The sequence below is a fragment of the Fundulus heteroclitus genome, chromosome 22 (genome assembly GCF_011125445.2).
Source record: "Fundulus heteroclitus isolate FHET01 chromosome 22, MU-UCD_Fhet_4.1, whole genome shotgun sequence".
Taxonomy (NCBI): Eukaryota; Metazoa; Chordata; class Actinopteri; order Cyprinodontiformes; family Fundulidae; genus Fundulus; species Fundulus heteroclitus.
The window spans coordinates 24,614,635-24,635,321 of record NC_046382.1 but is presented as its reverse complement, the minus strand read 5'-3'; the positions used below and the strand labels follow the sequence as shown (position 1 = coordinate 24,635,321).

Here is a 20,687-nt window from a genome sequence, read left to right as displayed (position 1 = left end):
AAATGTTTGAATAAATTTTTTTTTATCCTATAGAATAAAAATAGATGACAAAAAAGTAGTTGTTAGTGTCAACCTGAATTCACCAGAAAATGAAGAGATCATAAGATTATCCCCATTTATATACCAGAGCACGCCCCTAAACTTTACCTGGTTTTTATGAAACTATAAAGAGTGCCGGTTTATAAACCTAGATAAATCCTGATTGTTAATGCATCAGTAGGACAAAAACAGCAAGAGTTCTTAGTTCTGATGATATTAATGAAATGAGCCTGATTTTTCCACCACTTCACCTTCTGACCACCTTTGACGCTCCTGATCGACTAGATCAAGAGAAAAATGTCCTGTCCGTATCCCTGGCTGACTGACCGGTGCATCTCTGAAAATCGCCTTCTGTGCGATTTGAAAAAACACAAATCCCGGTAATCTCCGTTCCTAAAGGCACTCAAAGCAACACGCAGCTATAACTCCCACGCTTGAAGCAGTTCTGGGACAGTCTTTAGAATTACACAACATGGATTCTCTGCGAGGACAAATTATGCGCACCCCTATTTCTATAACAAGATCACAGACTGATAAGTCGGCCCAGTAGGCAGGACAACGAATGCAGTATGGGATTCATGTGAGACACACGTTGGCTCTCTGTAGTCAGCGATGAGTCGGTGGCGAGAAGCTTTTTTTTTATTATCGATACCAATTAGCACCAGAAGCAAACTGTGAGGCTGATCATTTGTTCACTGTATCAATAAAATGGAGCTCCATTAGGGAAGCATAGATCTAAGCCCTGAGTGGAAGAAGGTACCAGTCTTTACCCAAAGATACAAAAAGGACCAGAGGAGTTCTGTTAAACGGTGAAGGCTAATCCTGCTTCTAAAACCCCATAGTATATTTTAAATCTATTATAAACAGGCGAGCATCTAAGGTGAGGCTCATTCCAGCGGTGGACCTGAGGCAACGGTAACAAAGGCCCTTTTGCTGTGATCTAAATAGGTCAGGGGAGTGCTAGCTCCACTGACGGGGGTTCCACTTCCCCCACTCCTCCGTCTGCTTCTCTTCACGATCAAACCGCGTACGCCGCTTCCAACGGTCGCTTCAGACAACCAGATTACGTTCTCCAGCTCATAAAGCAAGATGGCACGCGTTGCCATGGAGAACGTGGATGAGAGGGAAACCGACTTTGCAAACGTGCTGAAAAGAAAGAGCCTCAAGAGCAAGATGCCGAGCGCGGCTCCAACCTTTCGCTGCCGGCTCAGAATAAAATGTTCAAGCCCCCCCTCCTTCTGACAAAAAATAACAAGAAAATACAAAAATGACAATGAAAATATCAGACAATATACCGCTGTGCTCAAAATAGCAGCGTGTTCAAACAAAAACATTCACATAATATTTTTGATCGGATATTTCCACGTATGAAAGGCGTATCAGGAGCACTGCGCATTCTATTGCAAAGCAAAACAGGAAGAAAATAAATTATCCGATTTTATACCAGAAAGCGCGGAAAGAACAAATATTACTGTTAAAAAAAATTGTGAAGAAAAATACACACACCAACTCAAACAATTACTGTTAAAAACGAAATGCGCTTGAATAATAAGCTTTCATGTAAATCAGTGATAATAATATTTAGCAGAACAAACACAGGTCCCAGCTAGTAAATGGTTTGGTGGCGCAGGTGTTAGGGAGTTCGTCCTGGAAACACTCCTCCAGCTCCGACCGTCTCAGTCGTGCCCCTGGGCAAGGCACTGCTGGCGGCGGTCAGAGGGCCCGGTATACAAGCCATTTGCCATCTAGACATACAATATTTACTGATTTGGTTAGTGATGGTGCATCGCTTATGTCTCGAACACAACTGTAAAATGTAAGAAAAAAATTAATCTTTGTGAAAGGAAGCCTTAAAGTATCAACTTTAACAAAAAAAATTCAATATACATTTAAGAGTCACTCAGAGCATCAGGAAAGGTATATTTCCATACAACTATCCAGCTTATATTATGGTTTAGAAGCCGCTGCAAGATTCACTTTCTGTCAGAGAGCAACAATGAGAGCAAATATCCCTCGATTCCTTTGTGTCGCCTGCTTCACGCTCATTTAAACGACAGTGGAGCAAATACAATCAGCACTAATGCTGCTGAAAACTACCCACTCATTTTACTGCGTATTTAAGTGAAGCTAAAGGATGCGGCAGTGTGAAGCTAGAGAGCTGAAAGGTTTCCTTCCCCAGTCTGACAGCTAAATCCTGACGGGGGCTCCATGCGCTGTACGGATGATGTACTTTAAATTAGCAACATTTCAGTCCCGCAAATCTCTCCGCAATACCGCTTCCCATTCCTCAACTTGTAATATCTACAGAGATTGAGCACCGAGCCGGCACCGGCGCTCCGTTATCCCTCGTTTCCAATCTATATTCTGTGTATATCACTTTCTGTAACGGTTTAGGCTCGGCGACAGAGAGCTACGTCCACTCCGCATCTTAAACGTAGCAGATTTATAGACTGAAACAAGGCATTTTTCAGACTATTTCCTTCGAGGCGTGAACGATGCGTCTGCTTTGCACATGTTGCCGAGGTCTAGGAGGGAAAGCAGCGCAGGGGGGGGCAGGGGTTTAAGTTGCTGTGGTGCCAATATACCTTTAAGTCAGATCAGAGCTGGACACAGGGCTGAAAAAAGTGGGTTTGTAAAGGAAGGCAAAGGAGACTGAGCTCTGCTGGCATTCAACAACTTTCTATTCGTAAGCACATTGATTATATTACGCTTTGCTTTATCAGGGCCCGATTGTACCGCTGCTGTTAAGATTTTTTTTTACAGCTAAAAATCTGAAAAGGTTGCATTTAATCTCCCTGACTCAACATTTTGTAGAACCAACGTTTCACGTGATTTCAGCTGCAAGCCTTTAAGGGAGCATCTCCGGCAGCTGTGCACGCCTACACACCAAAAACGTTGGCCGTTCTTCTTTGCAAAACGGCTCTAGCTCAGTCACAACAAATTAAACGTTTCTGCAGACGTTACGCTCTTGCCACTAATTCCCAACTACATTTAGGGCTGGGCTTTAACTGGGCCGTTCTAATACGCAAATGTGCTTTGATCAAAACCATTTCATTGTCCGTTTAGTGATAATCCCCGCTGCTGGGTGATCCACCTCCCAGGTCTCAAGTCTTTTGCTGCCTGGAACAGGTTTTTTTTTTCAGGATTACCCTCCATCCATCTTCCCATCCGCTCTGAGCAGCTCAATAAAAAGAATCCCCAACACATGATTCTGTCCCTGATTCACTATTGATTGCAAGCTGTAGTTAATTTGAAATGCTTATCCTTCTGCCACGACGAGAGACGGAGGTTTGCCCCGGGAGGCAGAGGGATGAAGGTGAGCCGTAGCTAAACAGAATCCGTGGGTGAATGAGAGGGACCTTAGTGGAGCCGTGAGGTTACAGGGAGCAGAGATGGAGAAGGTGGAGGATTTTATGGACTTGGGGTCAAACGTCCAGAGCGGCGGCGGGCCCGGGAAAGAGGTAAAGGAAAGGTGCCCACGCAGGTTGGAAGAGGCGGAGAAAAGTTTCAGGTGTGCTGTGTGATAAATGAGTATTAGCAAAAATCAAAAGAAAAAGGTGTACAGGACAGTGGTGAGACCAGCGAAGTTAAAGTTCTCTTTGGGAGAGACGAGGATGGAAAGCAGTGAGTTAATCAGAGTGTTATCAGAATGTTCTGGTGATAAAGGCAGAGAGACCAGACTGAGACGGTTTAGACATGTACAGAGGAGGCATCGCCAGTACATCGGCAGAAGGGTGCTGAGGCTGGAGCTGCCAGGCAGCAGGCCCAGAGGAAGATCGCCAACATCTGGTCGTTCAACATCTGCAACAAGCTGTTGGAGATGTTCTACCACCAGTCTGCGGTTGCCAGTGTCCTCTTCTACGCCTGGGGGAGCAGCACATCCAACAAGGACACCTCCAGAATGGACAAACTGGTCAGGTGAGTCGGCTCTGTGATTTGCAAGAAGCTGGACTCTCTGGAGACGGTGGCAGAGACAAGGACACTTAAACTGCTGGACATTACGGACAATGCCAGCCACCCTCTGCACATCGTCTTCACCACTCAGAGGAGCCTGATCAGTGGGAGATTGCTGCTCCCCAAAATTAGGACCAACAGACTGCTGAACTCCTTTGTTCTTCAAGCTTTACAACTCCTCACTTGAGGGAAAGAGGAGGTGATAGGAAGAGGGACGAGGGACAAGGGTCAGCCCCCCCCCCTTTGGACTTCTTGTCCAAAACATTACCTATTGTCACTCATGTGCAATATTTTTTATCTCTCATTGCAATAAACACATGCCAACTACCGTGTAGTTTGGGTAATTTTTTATTTGTCAGATTCCAGCACATTAAAACTTTTTTATACTCTTTTGCACTATATACACTCTTTTCATATTGTATTTTATTGTCTGTTGTATTCTATCTTTAATGGCTCCAATTCTGCCCTTTGTATTCTGTATAGCAGGGATGTCAAACTCATTTCTATATGGGGCCACTTTGGCATCATGAAGTCATTAAAAGGGCCGGTAGACGATACTTTTCATTTCATAATTTCATTCCAGTTTACATAGAAGTATAAAAAATGCACAGCAACATAAAAATATCAACCTTAGGCCCAGTTTATACAGTTTATCAGCAAGAAAAGTTGATATTGCGGTGAGTTACACTTACAGCAGGCACAGTTTTAGCCACTTTATACACTTTAAAAGGATATATACCTCTAATTTATGACATGATATGCCTTTTTTTTTTTTGGCTCTTGAGGGCCGGATAATTTACCTTGACGGGCCGGATTCGGCCCGCGGGCCTTAAGTTTGACACCTGTGCTGTATAGGCTACTGGAACCAGAATTTCCCTGAAGGAGCAATCCCAAGGGATAAATAAAGTTGAGTCTAAGTCTAACAAGGAGGTTTATGGATTGTGTTACAGAGGACATGCAGGTAGCTGGTGTGTGAGAAGGGGGTCTGGTGCCTATCTCCAGTGATCATTGGGTGAGGGGCAGGGTACACCCTGGACATGTTATCAGTCCGTAAACAGGGTGACAGAAAACAATCACAACAAAGAACCCTGCAAACAAACACACACCCACCTAGCCGTAGTGACACCAGCACAACAGGCAAACTTTAAAAGGGGACATATCAAGCTTTAAGGCCTTCCTCGTCACATTTACACCATTTAGTGGTGGTCCATATAAAGTGGAACTGTAATCCTTTGGGCTGAATTCCTTGTTATTGTAGCTCTACAGCCCCTCTTTTGCCCCTGTTCTGAGGTGCATCAGAGAGCAACTCATTTTGGTGCCGTCTCTTTAAATGCAAATGAGACACTTTATACCCCACCCCCCCTTCCTGGTCACAGAGCATACCACTCCACCCCATTCGGCCATTTTTTTTAAAGTGCTGAGGGACGGTGTAATGAAGTGTGTTATTACACCCAATGACCGAACATTTTGGCTAATCCTCTTGTAGCTTTGGCATCCTTCAGCTTGGACTACAAAATCACAGCAAACAATTAAAATGTCATATTCACAAAACGGGTAAGCTAGAAGTCCAATGGTCTTGTTTAGCAGTTCCGCAACAAATACTGTGATATAACTGTTAAAAAAAAAACGCAATAGACAACAGATTTGCTTAAAAAACGAGACCCAAACATAAAGATATCAATGCAGCACCTGGAAAGACTAACTAGAGACTCCACATTATTAAGGGTTAAAAAATTGGGCTTTGCATGATATGTCCCCTCTGAGCAGATCACCGAGCCGGGACCTTTCTTGCTGTGACGCAACAGCTGAAACAATATTAACAGTGAAAACATACTTCTTCTAAAAAAGCAGCTCAGGGCTTTTTCCAGTTAAGACAGCAACACTCCTCAAGACTTTAAAAAGTTTAAAATGGTAACTATGTAACCTAAAACAAATGCTAAGTAATTTGATATATCCTTCCCTGTTTTCTGGGTCTTACTGTAAGCTGTGAGGGGGCCTGATTTCTGGGATGGCAGCAACACCACTGACCAGGCTTCTGGGCATGGAGCCAGAGAAACCTTACTGACAGAGTGAAAGATTGATCATCCGCCTTCGAGAGTTTGTGCTTGGCCAAAAACATTACGACAACCACACGATGACTCTATGAGGCAGGGGCACTCCGAGGCTAGGTAGCACACCGCCTGTCTCACGCCTCAGTGCTCTTCATAACTTGGTAAATCCTACATATATTTTGCATGTAAAAGGGCCAACGCTGGCCTCCGGTGCATCCCAAAACATTCTCTGTTCCCCCATCTGACTAAAAAAAAAAAAAAAAAAACAAGGCTGCTGTGAACAGCTTTAACCTTACAGCATCTTCAGACGTGTGCAAGTCATCTGAAGCCGGGAAGAGAAATGTTTCGTCCCAATGAACCTGTCAGAGCAGCTATGCAGCACTAGAATCCAAAAAAAAGCACATGGGTGCCATCCAGTCCAGCCCATTATCTCTACGCTAAGAGGCCTAGCTCAGCAGAAATGAGGCGTAATTTCCCCAGCGAACAGCTTGCCTCTTCCAAGGGTCAGAATTAAAAAGGGTGAAAGATGTCTGCGACGTGTCCTCCAAATGCTGCGTGACATGCTGCGGCGTGCACAAACACAAGCTAAAAACCGAGCCAAAAAAGCCCGCGCCGAGCCAAAAGAGCACAATGACTTCAAATGGCATTAACTAAAAAGGGCTTCTAATCATTACTCAAACAACGCTACAGATATGAAAAATGAGATTTCAGCAAAACCTTGCATCTGATAATGTTAAGAAAAAAAAATGATCTGGACTCTTGAATAAAACTAAAAATCTTTAAAATGTATCATCATTGCAATATGATTATATTCAATAGTACTATCTCTGAGGACTGCAATAATAAGTTGAGCATTGGAAACGGGCGATAAAACTAAAGCAATATACATCTCAAAATACTTTTTCCTCCATAGACACGACAAATGGTCGATAAAGACCTTCAATAGACATAAGATGAAGAGCCACGGGTATTAAAAGTCGCTCCACGCGGGACCAATCTTGGCTGGAATAGAGCCACATAGAGACATTACCGAAGAGAATAAAAAAAATAGCGTCATGGAGGAAGAAACGACTGAACAATTTACATCGTTGACGAGAAAAGCCGGAAAAGGTCAGTTGCGACGAGGCATTTGGGCCATTTTAAGTCAGGGCGTGGCGCGCACTGCAAATTATGTCTGTTTTACCATTAGACCAAACCGAATGTAAAACTTTACAATCCCAGATGAGAGCGAGTGCTGAGCCCCCCTCCCTCCCCAAAAACAACCCACCATAGAGTCGACTGTCTCTAGCCTCATGCCTGATTTGTTTTATATCATGATATATCGACTGATATGACAGATATTATCGTGATAAGATTTTATTCCCATATCACCCAGCCCTATGGGCCATTATAACTTCAAGTGCCACGAATTGACTCTCTGCAGGCCAAGCAGGCCGTCAGATGGAGCCTCAGTGCCCTACAGACCCACGCCGTGACTCTGATGCGCAGGGACGGTAGCGCTGCAGGGAGCGCGTAGGACACAGTGGGTTTATTTAGCACACGTCGCACTGCCGTCACATTACTAAAAACAAATCCATTTATTTAAAAATCGAGAGGCCGGAATTAGGAGATAGACAATTTATTCTGAATATTACTCATTGAAGCCTCAGCATCTCCTTTGCCAACAACCCAGACTTGATTAAGTTCTACAAGCAAGTCAACCTAGTTCGGTTTTCGTTACCGGGGGACGTCTGACATAAGAGCTTTAGCAAGTAGAACCAGCGCCGCAGTGAGATCAGGCCAGTCTCTACTGTGTTGAGTGGAAGAGAGCTGCATGTGATTCCCTTTATCTGCGTTAGATTACAAGTGCTCCAATGGCGTGGTGAAAGCCAGGCTTCTCCTGTAAACACCAACCTTTTCTCACCCCTTCAGACAGTCAGGAACCTTTAGGTTGTAGTAAAGCTGATCTGAGCCGGGGTATTCTGTGGTTCTAGGTGGCTGGCTGCCTGTTTTGACACAAGTACTTAAAAAAAATAAAAATTCAGAGGGAGCATAAAATATAACGGGCATTGTGTGCGTGCACAAACGTGTTCCCGTTTTATTTTCCCATCCGCTGCCATCTGGTTTCATTATTCGGGGACAGAAAGTGTTTGTGCAGGAACAGGACGTCACAGAAGAGAAGTTTTTATTCCAAAGTGCAACGAAAAAGGGCCTGAAGCGTTCTCGTTGTACTTCAGCAGCGTTTGGACAGAAGACGTGAAACGGGTCATTTAGGAGCATGCCAAACACAGGCGGGGGGGGGGAGAAATCTACAAGAAGCATCACACCGCATCAGTTTTAGAAACAAAAAGGGCCACTGAAATTAAGCATGTTTTCCAAGAACTTCATCTGTTTTTACCATTCTGTTTTTTTTTTGTTTTTTGCTGCGTTTATCATGGAGTACATGAATAAATGTGGCCGTTCCCGCTCTGCAGCCGCTGAGGCGAGTGAACGTAAAGACAGCTTTGGCTCGAGCCATTTCGGTTTGGCCTGTAACGTGGAGCGCGCGCGTCAACGCCGATGGAAGATCACCGAATCAAAGTGACGCCTGGTGTCAGCCGCAGCTCCACCGCATATCCAACCGAGGTCGTGATCGCAGAGTCTGCAACGCCGCTAGGACGCCGTACACGGCGAGCTGAAATCTACATACTGTGACGTCTGACATCGAAGTAATCAGACAAATGCTCACGGTCTTGGTGTACGTGCACCTCCTCGGTATCTGATATGACCTGGGACGGTCGTTTCATGCATCCTATCACCAGCTTTTCACAAGAGTTCGCCTTCATTTTGTCCCACGCAGCTGACAGAACCGGCTCAGCCGAGTCAGGCTCACGGGTCACCTTTTCCATCGCTGCCGGCAACTATCGCTTTAAACTCTGTCTCAAGTTGGGGCTTTGTGGCGGGACAGCCCAAAAACACTGACTCCGATGTCCTGATTTGACAGGATGAGTTGGACGGCTGTCCATTTGGAAGGCCCGTTATCACCCAGGCTTTAACTTGCTGCCTGATATTACTGAAAAGCTTCTGTTCTCATGGTGTCATGCTTTCTCCTGCAGCAACACACCCACACACCATGATGCTGCTGCCCCCGTACTTCATAGCTGGGATAGTGATCTCAGTTGCAAGCTTCCCCCTTTCTCCTCCATATATAAAAATGGTCTTCATGGTTAAAAGCTCAATCATCATGCCGGGTATGGAAATCTCTGCTTTCAACTGTATATGTCATGTAGCACTCATTACAGCCCTTTAAGCCGATGGTTGTGATTTAATGTACTGTGCAGCTCTACTAAATCGCTGATAAGCCTAGAATTAGACATGGATGCATGTGGAAAACCAGAGGAGACGTATTAAACTAGTGAAAGTGACAAGGCCTGTAAGTATCCATGTGAATGTCTTCCAACGGCCGATCTGTGTGTTGACAGCACTGCTTGGAGGCGGTGAAGTCCGGGGAGGGGACAAAGAGCAACGAGGGGAGAGATGGTGGGGTGACAAGGTGAGTGGCAGCGTGCGTCACACAGTGACGGACACTGACGCAAACTCGGACTGACGAAGACAGCGGAGGCAGGTCGAGCTCCTGGGAGGTATTTAAAAGCCTCGCCTGAGACAAAGAGCGCCGGGGTCATAATTTATTTTGCCAGGGAGGGGAAAAAAACAGAAAAAAAAAAGATGTAGTTTATGGAGAGGGAAAGAAAGTCGCTGACAAAGAGGACAGCAACCCCCCCACCCCACCCCCTTCAACACAGAAACACTGCCCCATGTCCTGGGCTGCTGTACACAGAGCAAGCTGCTGACTGTGCACTTTGTGGGGCTGCTCAACTTCTCAACAAAAGCCCTGTTGTCTCCATCGCTCTTGCTCCCTCTGCCTATCGCCCTCCTCTGTCTGGCTGGCGACTCCTCTTTAGCGTGCAGAGAAATATAGCAACACATACGGAGAAAGACTCTTAATGAGTCGTGCTTAAAGCGTGTGTGTGTGTGTGAGAATGAGTCCAAAAAAAAAAAAAAACTGTACAAAACAAAGGATCAAAAGACTCAAAAATAAGAAAACTAAGCCTAGAAAGTAAGACAGAACCAGACCAGAAATGTAGGCCAACACAAACTAGGGCATAAGTTCAAGAAAAGATGATAGAGGTTTGAATATATGCACTTTTTATACAAATAAAAATCTAAAATGTGTGCATTCATATTCACTCCATCCGTCTTCCCTTCAGCACCGACCAGCATGATGCTGCCAACGTGGGCTTGTTACAGCGAGGAAGCTTTAGTCCCCACACCCCAGATACCATGTTTAGCATGGAGGCTAAAACAGAAGCTTGGCTGTGTCCCATACGTCGTTTATCAGCTTGCGATGCAAACAGTCCATTTTATGGCTCTCTTTCACAGTCCTTCTTCTTGCAACATTTGCGGAGTGCATGACAGATCGTTGTCCTGTCCATGGATTCCCCCACCTGAGCCGTGGATCTCTGCAGCTCCTCCAGAGTGTTACACAGTGTGAAAGAGTTCAAGTGGCATGAATGTGTCAGCAAGGAGCTGTAGATCTTTACTGCTTCGATCTAAGGGTGCGTGGAAATTGGCACACATGAATACAGCTCAGTTTCTAGTGCTTGAACTTCTAAAACTGTAAATAAATCAGAGAACACACGGAGACTTCTCTCTCCTGCAGCACGGCGAAGTAAAAGCACATCACAGATGCTCCGTGTTCCAAGCAAATCTTTTGCAGAGGGAGAGCTGCAGCGTCTCGGGGGCGCAGGTCCAAAAAAAAAAAAAAAAGGAGAAAAACCAGGCCCTGAATAATGAGTGTTTGTCCCCCACAGAAAATACAAAGCAGTTCGCCATGTTTGCCACTAATAATTTACGGATCGCGGGCTCTGATCGTTGCGTATTAATGCGAGCACCTGCGCCCATTTTCCTTTGGCAGCACCACGTTGTCTGCGGACGGTTGGGTACGCCGCGTCTTTGGAGGCTTAGCTGGCGCACGGGAGGCAAAGCGGGGAACGAGCGCAGGCAGGCGGCATGAGACGAGGACGAGCTGAGAGCAGGCTGCTGTCAGCCCCTCTCCTCTCACACCCTGCCTCGTTCACAGACACGCCAGCACGCCGAGGATTTCATCCCCCATGATCCCTTCCTACCAGCTTCTCTGCCTGAAGGTACACCGTGGAGCTGCTTCTCTTTAAAAAAAAAAAGAATATATATATATATATATATATATATATATATATATATATATATATATATATATATATATATATATATATATATATATATATATATATATATATATATATATATATACACACACACACACACACAGAAGGTCACTCATTTCACTGTCTCAAAATGACAAACATTATCAACAACTGTGAAAAGAGTGAAGGCAGAGACCCAGCCACTAACACAAATGAATTAAAAAGCGCGTCTCGCAGGGAAAGTTTAATCCCGGAGCGAGGAGAGCCGGGTATAATCCTCTGTTGAATAACCACAGACTGACAAGTCAGACCCCGCCACTGGTGCTTGCTTTCTCCAAACACAACACATGTCGCCTCCGAGGCCCGGTGCTTCGCAATGAAAAAAAAAAAAAAGGTGTGTGTGTGTAAAGCAGCGCCCAGATCCTTAAGGCTGAGCCCGATTCTGCAGCAGCGGCGCTCGATACAAGAGAGTAATAAAGCTTAAGGGAGGCGTTGGTGATCCTGTCTGCCGAGCCACGGCGAACCAACTCAGCACAAGTTGCAACGGTCTACTTCCAACCAGTAGACTAGAGGCGCACTTTGCTGCAGCTCGGAACAATAGATTTGACCCTCTAGGAATAAAGCTGCTGCTATGTTATTATTTATTATTTACTTGCAAGGTTGTTTTCTATGTGACTCGCTGTACATGTCTGCATCTCCTCTGAACCTTCAGATCTCAAGGCTCATCAAGCATGCCAGCCTCCGGGGTATGGTGCTGGTTGCGAGAGAGCCACTCGCTGGCTTTAGTTAGCGAGCCAACCACATAAACCACAAGAGCAAAACGGGCTAAACTAGACTGGACTTTTACACTCGGGTGCCCTTTGTCTCTGAGAAACAGCAACCAAAAACACTGAAGTGGAGGCAGTAGCTGTGAGGACAGGAAACAAGTCAAATGGCCACGCTGGAGACAGTTGGTCGCAGCATAAAACACTCACTGGTAGGACTGGAACGGCGGGGGTGGGGGTGGCTAGTATGGGACCACTTTGTTTAATTCTGCAGCTAAAAATCTGCTAAAACAAAAGATCCCGTGTGGCGTCCCTCAGGGCTCCACTCTCAGGCCACTTGTGTTCAGCACAGATACGCTCCCACTCACTCACAGTGCCATAAAGTCCACTAAACATAACTAAATATAAACTCTTAACATAACGCACAACTAAAGCGTGCAGCACCAATGTGAGCAACACCAAAACGAAACACAGTTGCGTGGTTCCTCAATAAAAAAAATTAAAAAAAAAAAAAGTGTCCTGCTTGGGAACGTTCGTTTTTTTCTGTCAACTACGTTGATGATGGAGAAAGAAAGTAGGAGCAGACCAAAGCTTTTTGTCAACACTTCTAAAGATATGTAAAGGGACTTTATTTTCTTGAAAGAACATCAAGCATGAAACCACACAGCTCAGAGCTGAGGTCGATTTCAAACTATTCTTTTAGTGACAAAATCAGATGAAATCTACAGCCAGTTCAATACTTTTTGAAATGCCAAAACATGTTGGGGGGAGGGGTGAAAAAATAGAATGAGATAGAAATTCAACCATTCTTCTTCACGCTTTTGATTCTCGTGACTGAACTGTGACTTTAAAACGGAGGTGCACACTGACTGAACCATGGTTGACTGCCATTAAATCACTAACATGTACGCTGACCTAATCAACAAATCACAGCAAAGAGTGCTATATGTTCTTTGGATGTTTCAGTAGTTCTGATCATTTTCATGCTGTCTGGGCACCTGCAGCTCATGCAAAGTGCTGCCGCCAGAGTCTTGACCCATAGCAGGGAAATGGACCACACTCCTCAAATCACTGCAACGGCTTGTAAACATATACACTGTAAAATCTTGATATCCAATATAAAAGGCACTGGAGGATCTTGGGCCCTCAGAAATTTCAGAGATGCCCACAAGGCCTGAACCATCTTGATCCTTCTCCACCAGAGACCCGTTAACTCAGTGTTTCCAGGGCCTCCACTAAACAAGGACCGGCGGTATTTAATTTCTAGTCTTCTGCGCTCTGGGACCAACTTTCAGAAAACATGGAATAACTGTGGAACATTTTTTAAGAATTTTTGATAGAGATCTACTGCAGGAAATATGTTATTGTTAAAGAAACGCCCTTTATGTCTGTTTTGAGGTTAAAAAAAAAGAGGATGGACAGGATGTTGATATTTGTGGATAATGATGATGAAAAATCATAGTATCCAACATAGTGAAAAAATATTGATTTAAAATTAAATACTACTGGCACTTTTAGAATCAATCATTCTGTTGTGAAAATTAAAAGCAATTATTAGCAAAAAAAAAACGCTAAAACTTGCATTTATTATCCTTATTACATTTAAATACCATAATAAAAATATAATTTGCAGCCAAAGTCATTAAGAGCCACTGTGGAAGGTCCAAAGAGCCACAGGTTGCAGACCCCTGATCTAAAAAGTACTATATTAATTCATTGGTTCTTTTTTTGTTCTATTTAAAGTCTGCAGTTTATTTCCCAACCATGATTGTTTTCTGTTATTATTCTTCCTCTAAGCCACTGGTGGACCCGCTCCACAAACACATCATCCTCCCTTTCCAACCGGAAACGGAGAGCGGTTCTGAACGTGAACGCACCATCACTATAACCGCGACAAATTCGGGATGCGGACTCAAACGTGTCAGCAGCGACGTCCAGTCCCGTTGTCATGGCAACAACTCACAGACTACGTACGGCGCTAAACCGTAACGTCTGTGGTGGATGTGCAAAAAAATGGTTTGCCTTCCAAAACAGAGCTGCGTTGATCTCGACTCCTACTTCGGCAAAAATGTGCTCAAGATCGGAATCTTCTGCTTAAGTGTTAAACTCTCAGCTGGTTAAAAAAAAAAAGTCATCTGGTGTTATAGCAACACGGCTTACGGGAATATGTTACATCACTACGCATCAACGTATTTTTTTATTTTTCTATTTATTGTAGTTTTTAGCCGATAGTAAAAACAAGCTTCGGGTCTTGCACGTTTTTCTTGCACCAGACATCCCAGATTGCATTCGCTGCATGTGGCCAAGTCGGCAGGCTTTTTTTTTTTTTATCGTTATTACTGTTGTTATTATTATGCGTGGCGCTCTTACCGGTGGAGTGGTCCACGGGTCCCCCGCCGTTGTTGCCGAACAGGGCAGCGTACAGGTCAGGGTACGCCTTCTCCAGGGCCACACACAGGTCGAGGAAATGGTCGCTCTCCTTGTTCATCAGCATCTTCAGGAGGTGGTCGACTTTCTCGGCGCTGGACGAGCAGTTCTGGTCCAGCTCGAACCGGTCCAGCTGGCTCAGAGTGCCCGAGACTATCAGCAGCTCGATCACCCGGTCCGCATCTGTTATGGACTCCAGTAAGTTCTGGTGGCACTGGTCTAGCAACTCTTTGTGCTTTGGCTCCATGGCTGTGTGCCGTAGTTCCGTAGCTTCCCCAGCTAACCCCCCCTCCTCCCCACCCCCCCAGACGGCCAAGTGAACGTTAAGGATCCTCACCGATCAAAAGTACCGAACGATAGCCGAACTGAACTCGCCGCAGCTCGCAGAAGTTCGCCGGAACCACCACGGCATTGGGCTGCACGGGAAATCGGGTTTTATAGCATGTTGAAAAAGGCACAAGAAGCCATATTTGTTGCCCAAGGCTGTTGACTGCACTAAACAGCGATACATGTTTCCATCTTCCTAACGTGGAGCAGTTCCGGTTGTTTTTTGCGTCGCCTCCGCGTACGCGTCGCCGGAACACGTTCTTCTCCCCCTCTGTATCATTTCAGGCTCGCTTCGCTAACTCGACCGCTGGGAAAAACTCACTCAACTCCGCCGCTGATCCTCAGTTACACTGTACCCTCCGCCATGTCTGAGCAACTCAGCAGCTGCTGGCCGCTGTCAATCAACGAGCCGTACGTTACCATATAAGGCAAGGAGGGCGGCGCCTGGCACAAAGCCCGCCCATTTCTTCAATGGGCGTGCACGTTACTCCAGCCTTCAAAAAATCCCGTGCGGATAAACTGAGAACAGAGAGGATAATATTCAGGAGGAAAACACACATTTTAAGATGATCTTAAAAACGCTTTGCTGAACGTGTTCATTATATCCAAGACAATTACTCCTCAAATTAAATTCCTTAAACTTTTTTTTTTTTTTTTAATTCCTCAAACTAAATGCAAGGGAGAAAATCAGAGGTTCCTTGCTGACTCAGAGCTCTAAATTCAAAATGGCTACGTTTGGCCGTAAAACGTAGTGATTCTAAGAAATAAAACAGTTTAGTTTCCCAAAGTACGCATCTAATTAAATGTTTTATTGACATAGTAGCCTAATAAACAACCTCCTTAAGTGAACATGCCGCAACAATGTTGTTAGCCTGTTATTGCTAATAGCAGATGGCTAGACTACTGAGGGCATCTATGAGCATATGCTTTTCAAGCTTGAAACTGGAACATGTTTGGGCTGATGTCCAAGTTTCCACTTCAGAGCTAACAGCAGCTTTCACAAGTGCGCACACCTCTGTTAAAATGTCATGTGTTTGTGATGTAACAAGAAGCACCAGAAGTATTTTTCCACATACAGTACAAATCTATTCAATACAATTCCACCGTAAAATAAAGAAATCTTTTTGAAGAAAGAAAAAAAAAACATATTATAATAAAGTTTCAATAATCTGGTTGGCATTGTTCAATCTGTTTACAGTCTTCTTGAGTTCACACCTATCATCGATTTCATTGCATCTGGTTGACTTGAAATAAGCTTCAACTTTCCTTGTGGGATTTTCCTGACTTTTCCACTGTTGTATCCTATACCTTGAAGCCATAGCTTGGAAAGAGGTTACAAAGGATCACATGGAACTCAAGGTACAAAGGTATCAGTCAGGAGAATATTATATTTATTATTATCATTATGTTTTGGTTATCTATTCATATCATTAGCATTTCTAATGTTTATACAGAGACTTACAGAAAATTAAACAGAAGCAAAATGTAGTACTAGTTTTCAAGTGCTTATTGTGCAGGGTGTTAAAATGTTTGTACTTCTGCTCTTAACCTGAGGGTCCGTTTTGATACTAGCTGCTTAAAAAGATGGACTATGCAACTGCAGGCGGCTCCTTAGCATGCTCGCTACTCATAGTTGCCAATAGTATTCCTGCGACAGCTTTCCCTTAAATGAGGTAAATGTTTATCATGACATTTTGTTGAACATACTGAACGATGATAGAAGTGACCGTAGAAGTGTTTGTGTGTTTTTGCCTGCAAACATGTTACTGCATGAAATCTGAGCCTTACAAAAGCAAATAATGCTCTGAAAGTAAAACTCACTCACTCACAAAAAGGCTCAATCACTGGCCTACTAGACGTTACATATTAGTAACATGTAATCATATTTTGGGCTTTGCAAACATCATCAGTTGGCACAGGTCAACTCCTTTTTATTACAATATTTGATTGCAACAATACCAATAAGTAATAACATAATTACCAGCATAGACAACTTGTAGTTATAGCTTCAATGAGCCAGCTGACTGGCAGTGAGCAGTAACAAGTGGAGGAGGGGGAGCACTGTGTGTCTTGAACTGAAAATTCAGATCAGTCTAGCGCTTCCTCTGGCATCTCACTGATATAATTGTAAAGGATCAGTATGGCTGAAAATAAAAGGGGTTTTGAAAGCATAGCTTTTTAAAACATTGGGAGCCAATCCATGACTCTTTTTAATAAAGTATAATCATCGGTTATTCAAAACATAATAAAGTTCTAACTTTTTTTTCTGCTTGAAAATGCTTTCATAATTAATTTTTTAATCTATCTATTTATTTATTTTGGAGAATTATGATGATAGCTTTGGCTTGAAAGGCGATCTTAAAAATCTGCAATCTAATCCAGACATTTTATTTGAAGAAATAACAGAAGAAAAGGTCACCCTGGAGTGTGTGAAATCGCTTTCAGTCAGTTGCCCGGTCACATTTCAACAGAAGAAAATAGGGCTCAGATTCCCTGAGGAGCTGCATCCTTCCCTAGCTGGGATGTGAATGCAGTTTAATTAAAGCTGAGTGTCCCGACTTCAAGTCAGTAAATGTATTATGGAACATAACTTGAATATGTTGTGTTATAAAAGCTAAGCATATTAGCTACTGTGCAATTGTCCAAGTGCTCAGTTGTAGTGGCATAAATTAGTAAAACAATAAAAGATTAAGCCAACAGAGCTGCATCAAGTCAGCTTTCTGACCACATGAAACATCTTATTCGTTGAAAAATGCTTTTTTTTTTTTCTTCCATAAATAGAGATTTATTCATTCCTTGCATAATGCTGCTGCTACAGCTACAGGCTTATGCACCTTTTCTGAGCTGCAACCAATTTCATAGAGTGCTCTGTCTCCATGAAGGGATAAGATATTAGAGGGCGGCACGCCGTTTATCAACAACCGGGCCATTTATGAGGATGACAAATGAAATGTGTATTTTAGGAGGATTTGTAAAACGCAGTGCGATGACGACAGATGCGCCCTGCTTCCCAGTCTGCCGCTGAAACACAGAGATTTGTTGGCACAGAGGCAGGCGACTGCGGGCATACCTCTCAAACCGTGACCTTATTCATGCATGCCGTGAATCCCATTGTGACATCTGCAACTCGTTCCCCTCCTCCCCTCTCCCTTTCCCTACCCTGATGGCTGCATAGCTTGCGCAACCATGTGCCTTCCATTTGGATGAAAAATTAATTACGATTCATTCATATCAAAGGGAAGCGAGTCCCTTCTGCTGACACAGATTGGACAATTGAGTCTGTATCCGGTTTCTGAGGACTCTCATGTGAATGAGGGGCAGCCTGATGCTTTTTATCTTGAGGGGTTTGAGCGTGTTTATTATTTAGACAACTAAAGGGCTCTTTCTGGCTGTCCTGACTATTCACTGAAATATGGTTTCAAAAATTTGTTTATCAGTCAGCCTAGAAGTGGGGAGATAATAGCCTTATCTTTTATTGAGGCGACTGTCAGCAAGGATATCCATCACTTATGCTGGCCCGGTGGCCTCAAAGGAAAAAGAATCCCTGCATTTTACAGATTTATTTTTTTTCCATTACAAGCTGGAGTAGAGATTCAGCTAAAGCTGTCAGAGTTAAGGGTGGCAAAACAATTACTGCAGTGTGCACTCTTTTTTTCTCACTCTTTTATTCACTGCATCACAGGAATGTAACAGTTTTATTCAAATCCTGCCAGAAAGCAAGGAACGATACAATCCCAATATGCTGAGTGTTCGCAACAAATGAAAAAAAAAAAAAACAAGCTGTGAAAAGGAGGATAAGTTTGTTCATGCCGTTTGGCACAAGCTAAAGGTTTTAAGGATTATTTCGAGGCAGAATATTTTTTATAATGCTCAGATCTATAGAGCACGACAATCAAAGGCAAAACAGTATGGGCAGAATTTCATAGAATACAATAAAGAACGTTTCTCTCTAGCTAAAAACATGTTCAAGTGTAGGTAACCGAAATGAAAAAAGCAAAAAAAAAAAAAAGATAAAACTGTAACAAAACCAAGTACTGCACTGCATTTAAAATCACACTGGATTACATTCAATGTCACTTAAAGGGGCCATATTTTCAGTTCTTCCTTTTTGACATCGAAATCATTCAGTTGTGGTGTCTACAAAATTGAACTGCAATGTTTTGGTCTGAATACCTTGTTAATTACCTCCACTTTCCCCAATGTTCCCCCTGTTCTTAGGTGTGTCTGAGAGCAACTCATTTTTGGTGCCATCTCTTTAAATCTAAAGGAGGCACTTTGCCCTTAAATAAATTTTGTTGTGTACTTGGAGTCTCTAGGAATCCGGAAAATTTCAACATAGTCTGTCCCTGTTCTCTATTACATTTTATTTAACAATTTGCTGTATTTGCTGCGAGGTCATGCAGCAAGGTCATGGACGTCCATTGGACCAATTTTGTGAATTCGCCATTTTTTTATTTCTTGGAACAATTTTATAGTCCAAGTTCAAGGATGCTGAAGCTACAAGTGGCTAAGTGAAAGTGTTTGGTTGTTCATTACGCCGTCCCCTAGCATACAAGAATGGCCTAATGCTATGGAGTGGAACGCTCGGTGAACTGGAGCGGGACAGGGTGTGAAGTGCCTACTTTAGATTTAAAGAGACGGCACCAAAACGAGTTGCTCTCAGACACACCTCAGGACAAGGGTAAAAAGAGGGAACGTGGGGGTAAATTAATGAGGAATTCAGACCAAAGCATTTCAGTTCCACTTTATATAGACCACAACTGAAGGATTTCAATGTGAAAAGGAGGAACTGAAAAGCATGTCATGTTCCCTTTATTTTGTTTCTACATTTTATTCCAACTTGGCTTTATTCTGTTTTATTTTCCTGTGTTTTAATCATGTAAAGCACTTTGCATTGTCTTTGTACTGAAATGTGCTATACAAATAAATTTGCCTTGCCTTGCCTTCAAGTGGATAAAACACAGATGACTATAACCTCAAGTATATTTTACGAAACACACAAAATATGTGCGAAAGCATACAGTGCATAAGCTTGACAGCAGTTCAGTTTTCCACACCTTAAGGCAGGAAGGTGTTCACCAATCTTGTGGGTCTGCTGTTGATTTTGCCATATCATCTTCCTGATGGCAGCAGATTAGAAATTTCACATGGGAGGGTGTGAGGAGTCTCTGTTCCTGCAGCGGCCCTGAAACAAGTCCAGGACAGAAGGCAGGGCATAGGCGTTGCCAGACCCATTTTATGGCAGGCCTACATGCCCCAGGATATATCTTATGCGCTCCAGTAAAATTCCTAATCACACTTTGACAAGTTGCCATAGTTAGATAAAGAAAGGTGCATAAAGATTCACTTTAAAGATTACAAAAAAACCAAAGGATTATGCACGGTTTGTGCAGACGGGACTGCATTTTAAAGCCAGTTAAATTAGCATTATACTGTACATGCCCCGTGAAAGCTGAGAGCATTTTAAAAACGTTAGAAATACAGGGACTCTGAAAAGTCTCATACCTGGTAAAATGTCAGAGATTTATTTTGTAATGTGACAAAAAAAAAGCATCAATAATGTCAAAAGGTGATTACTTTATAATTTAAAAACATTTCTCCACACAGTTAAACTTAAACTGCAAACTCAAACAATATGTAAAATAAAAGTTACTGGTTGCATAATGTTTAACAACTATGTTGCTGAAGCCCATTCTCATTCTGTTTCAGCCTTCTTTGGTCAGAGGGTGTATCAGCATGCCACATCTTGTTCTACCTGTAAATTGTCCAAACCTGTCAGGTTATGAGAATATCTTTATTTTTCCACAGTCCTTTTCATGTTAGCTCACTGATTTTATGTCAGATTCTGGTTCTGGAATCCAGCTAAATCATTTCAAAACCTTCATCTTTACTCCCAGAAACTTATCCTGGGGTGTTCGAAACAT

At 43.3% G+C, this 20,687-nt stretch overlaps 1 protein-coding gene across 10 annotated transcripts in view; it reads right to left on the bottom strand.

Annotated features, from left to right (window-relative positions):
* dlg5a (discs, large homolog 5a (Drosophila)) overlaps positions 1-15,156 on the bottom strand; it is a 101,644-nt gene extending 86,488 nt beyond the window's left edge. For 6 of the 10 annotated variants that reach the window (XM_036126665.1, XM_036126670.1, XM_036126667.1 and 3 more), the window contains exon 1: positions 14,380-15,156. In XM_036126665.1, coding sequence (XP_035982558.1) covers positions 14,380-14,683 — 304 coding nt within the window. In that variant the 5' untranslated portion in view covers positions 14,684-15,156. The remainder of the gene's footprint in view (positions 1-14,379) is intronic. The other 4 variants (XM_012880534.3, XM_036126666.1, XM_012880535.3 and 1 more) reach the window with 1 other exon arrangement.
* Positions 15,157-20,687: the final 5,531 nt, after the last annotated feature.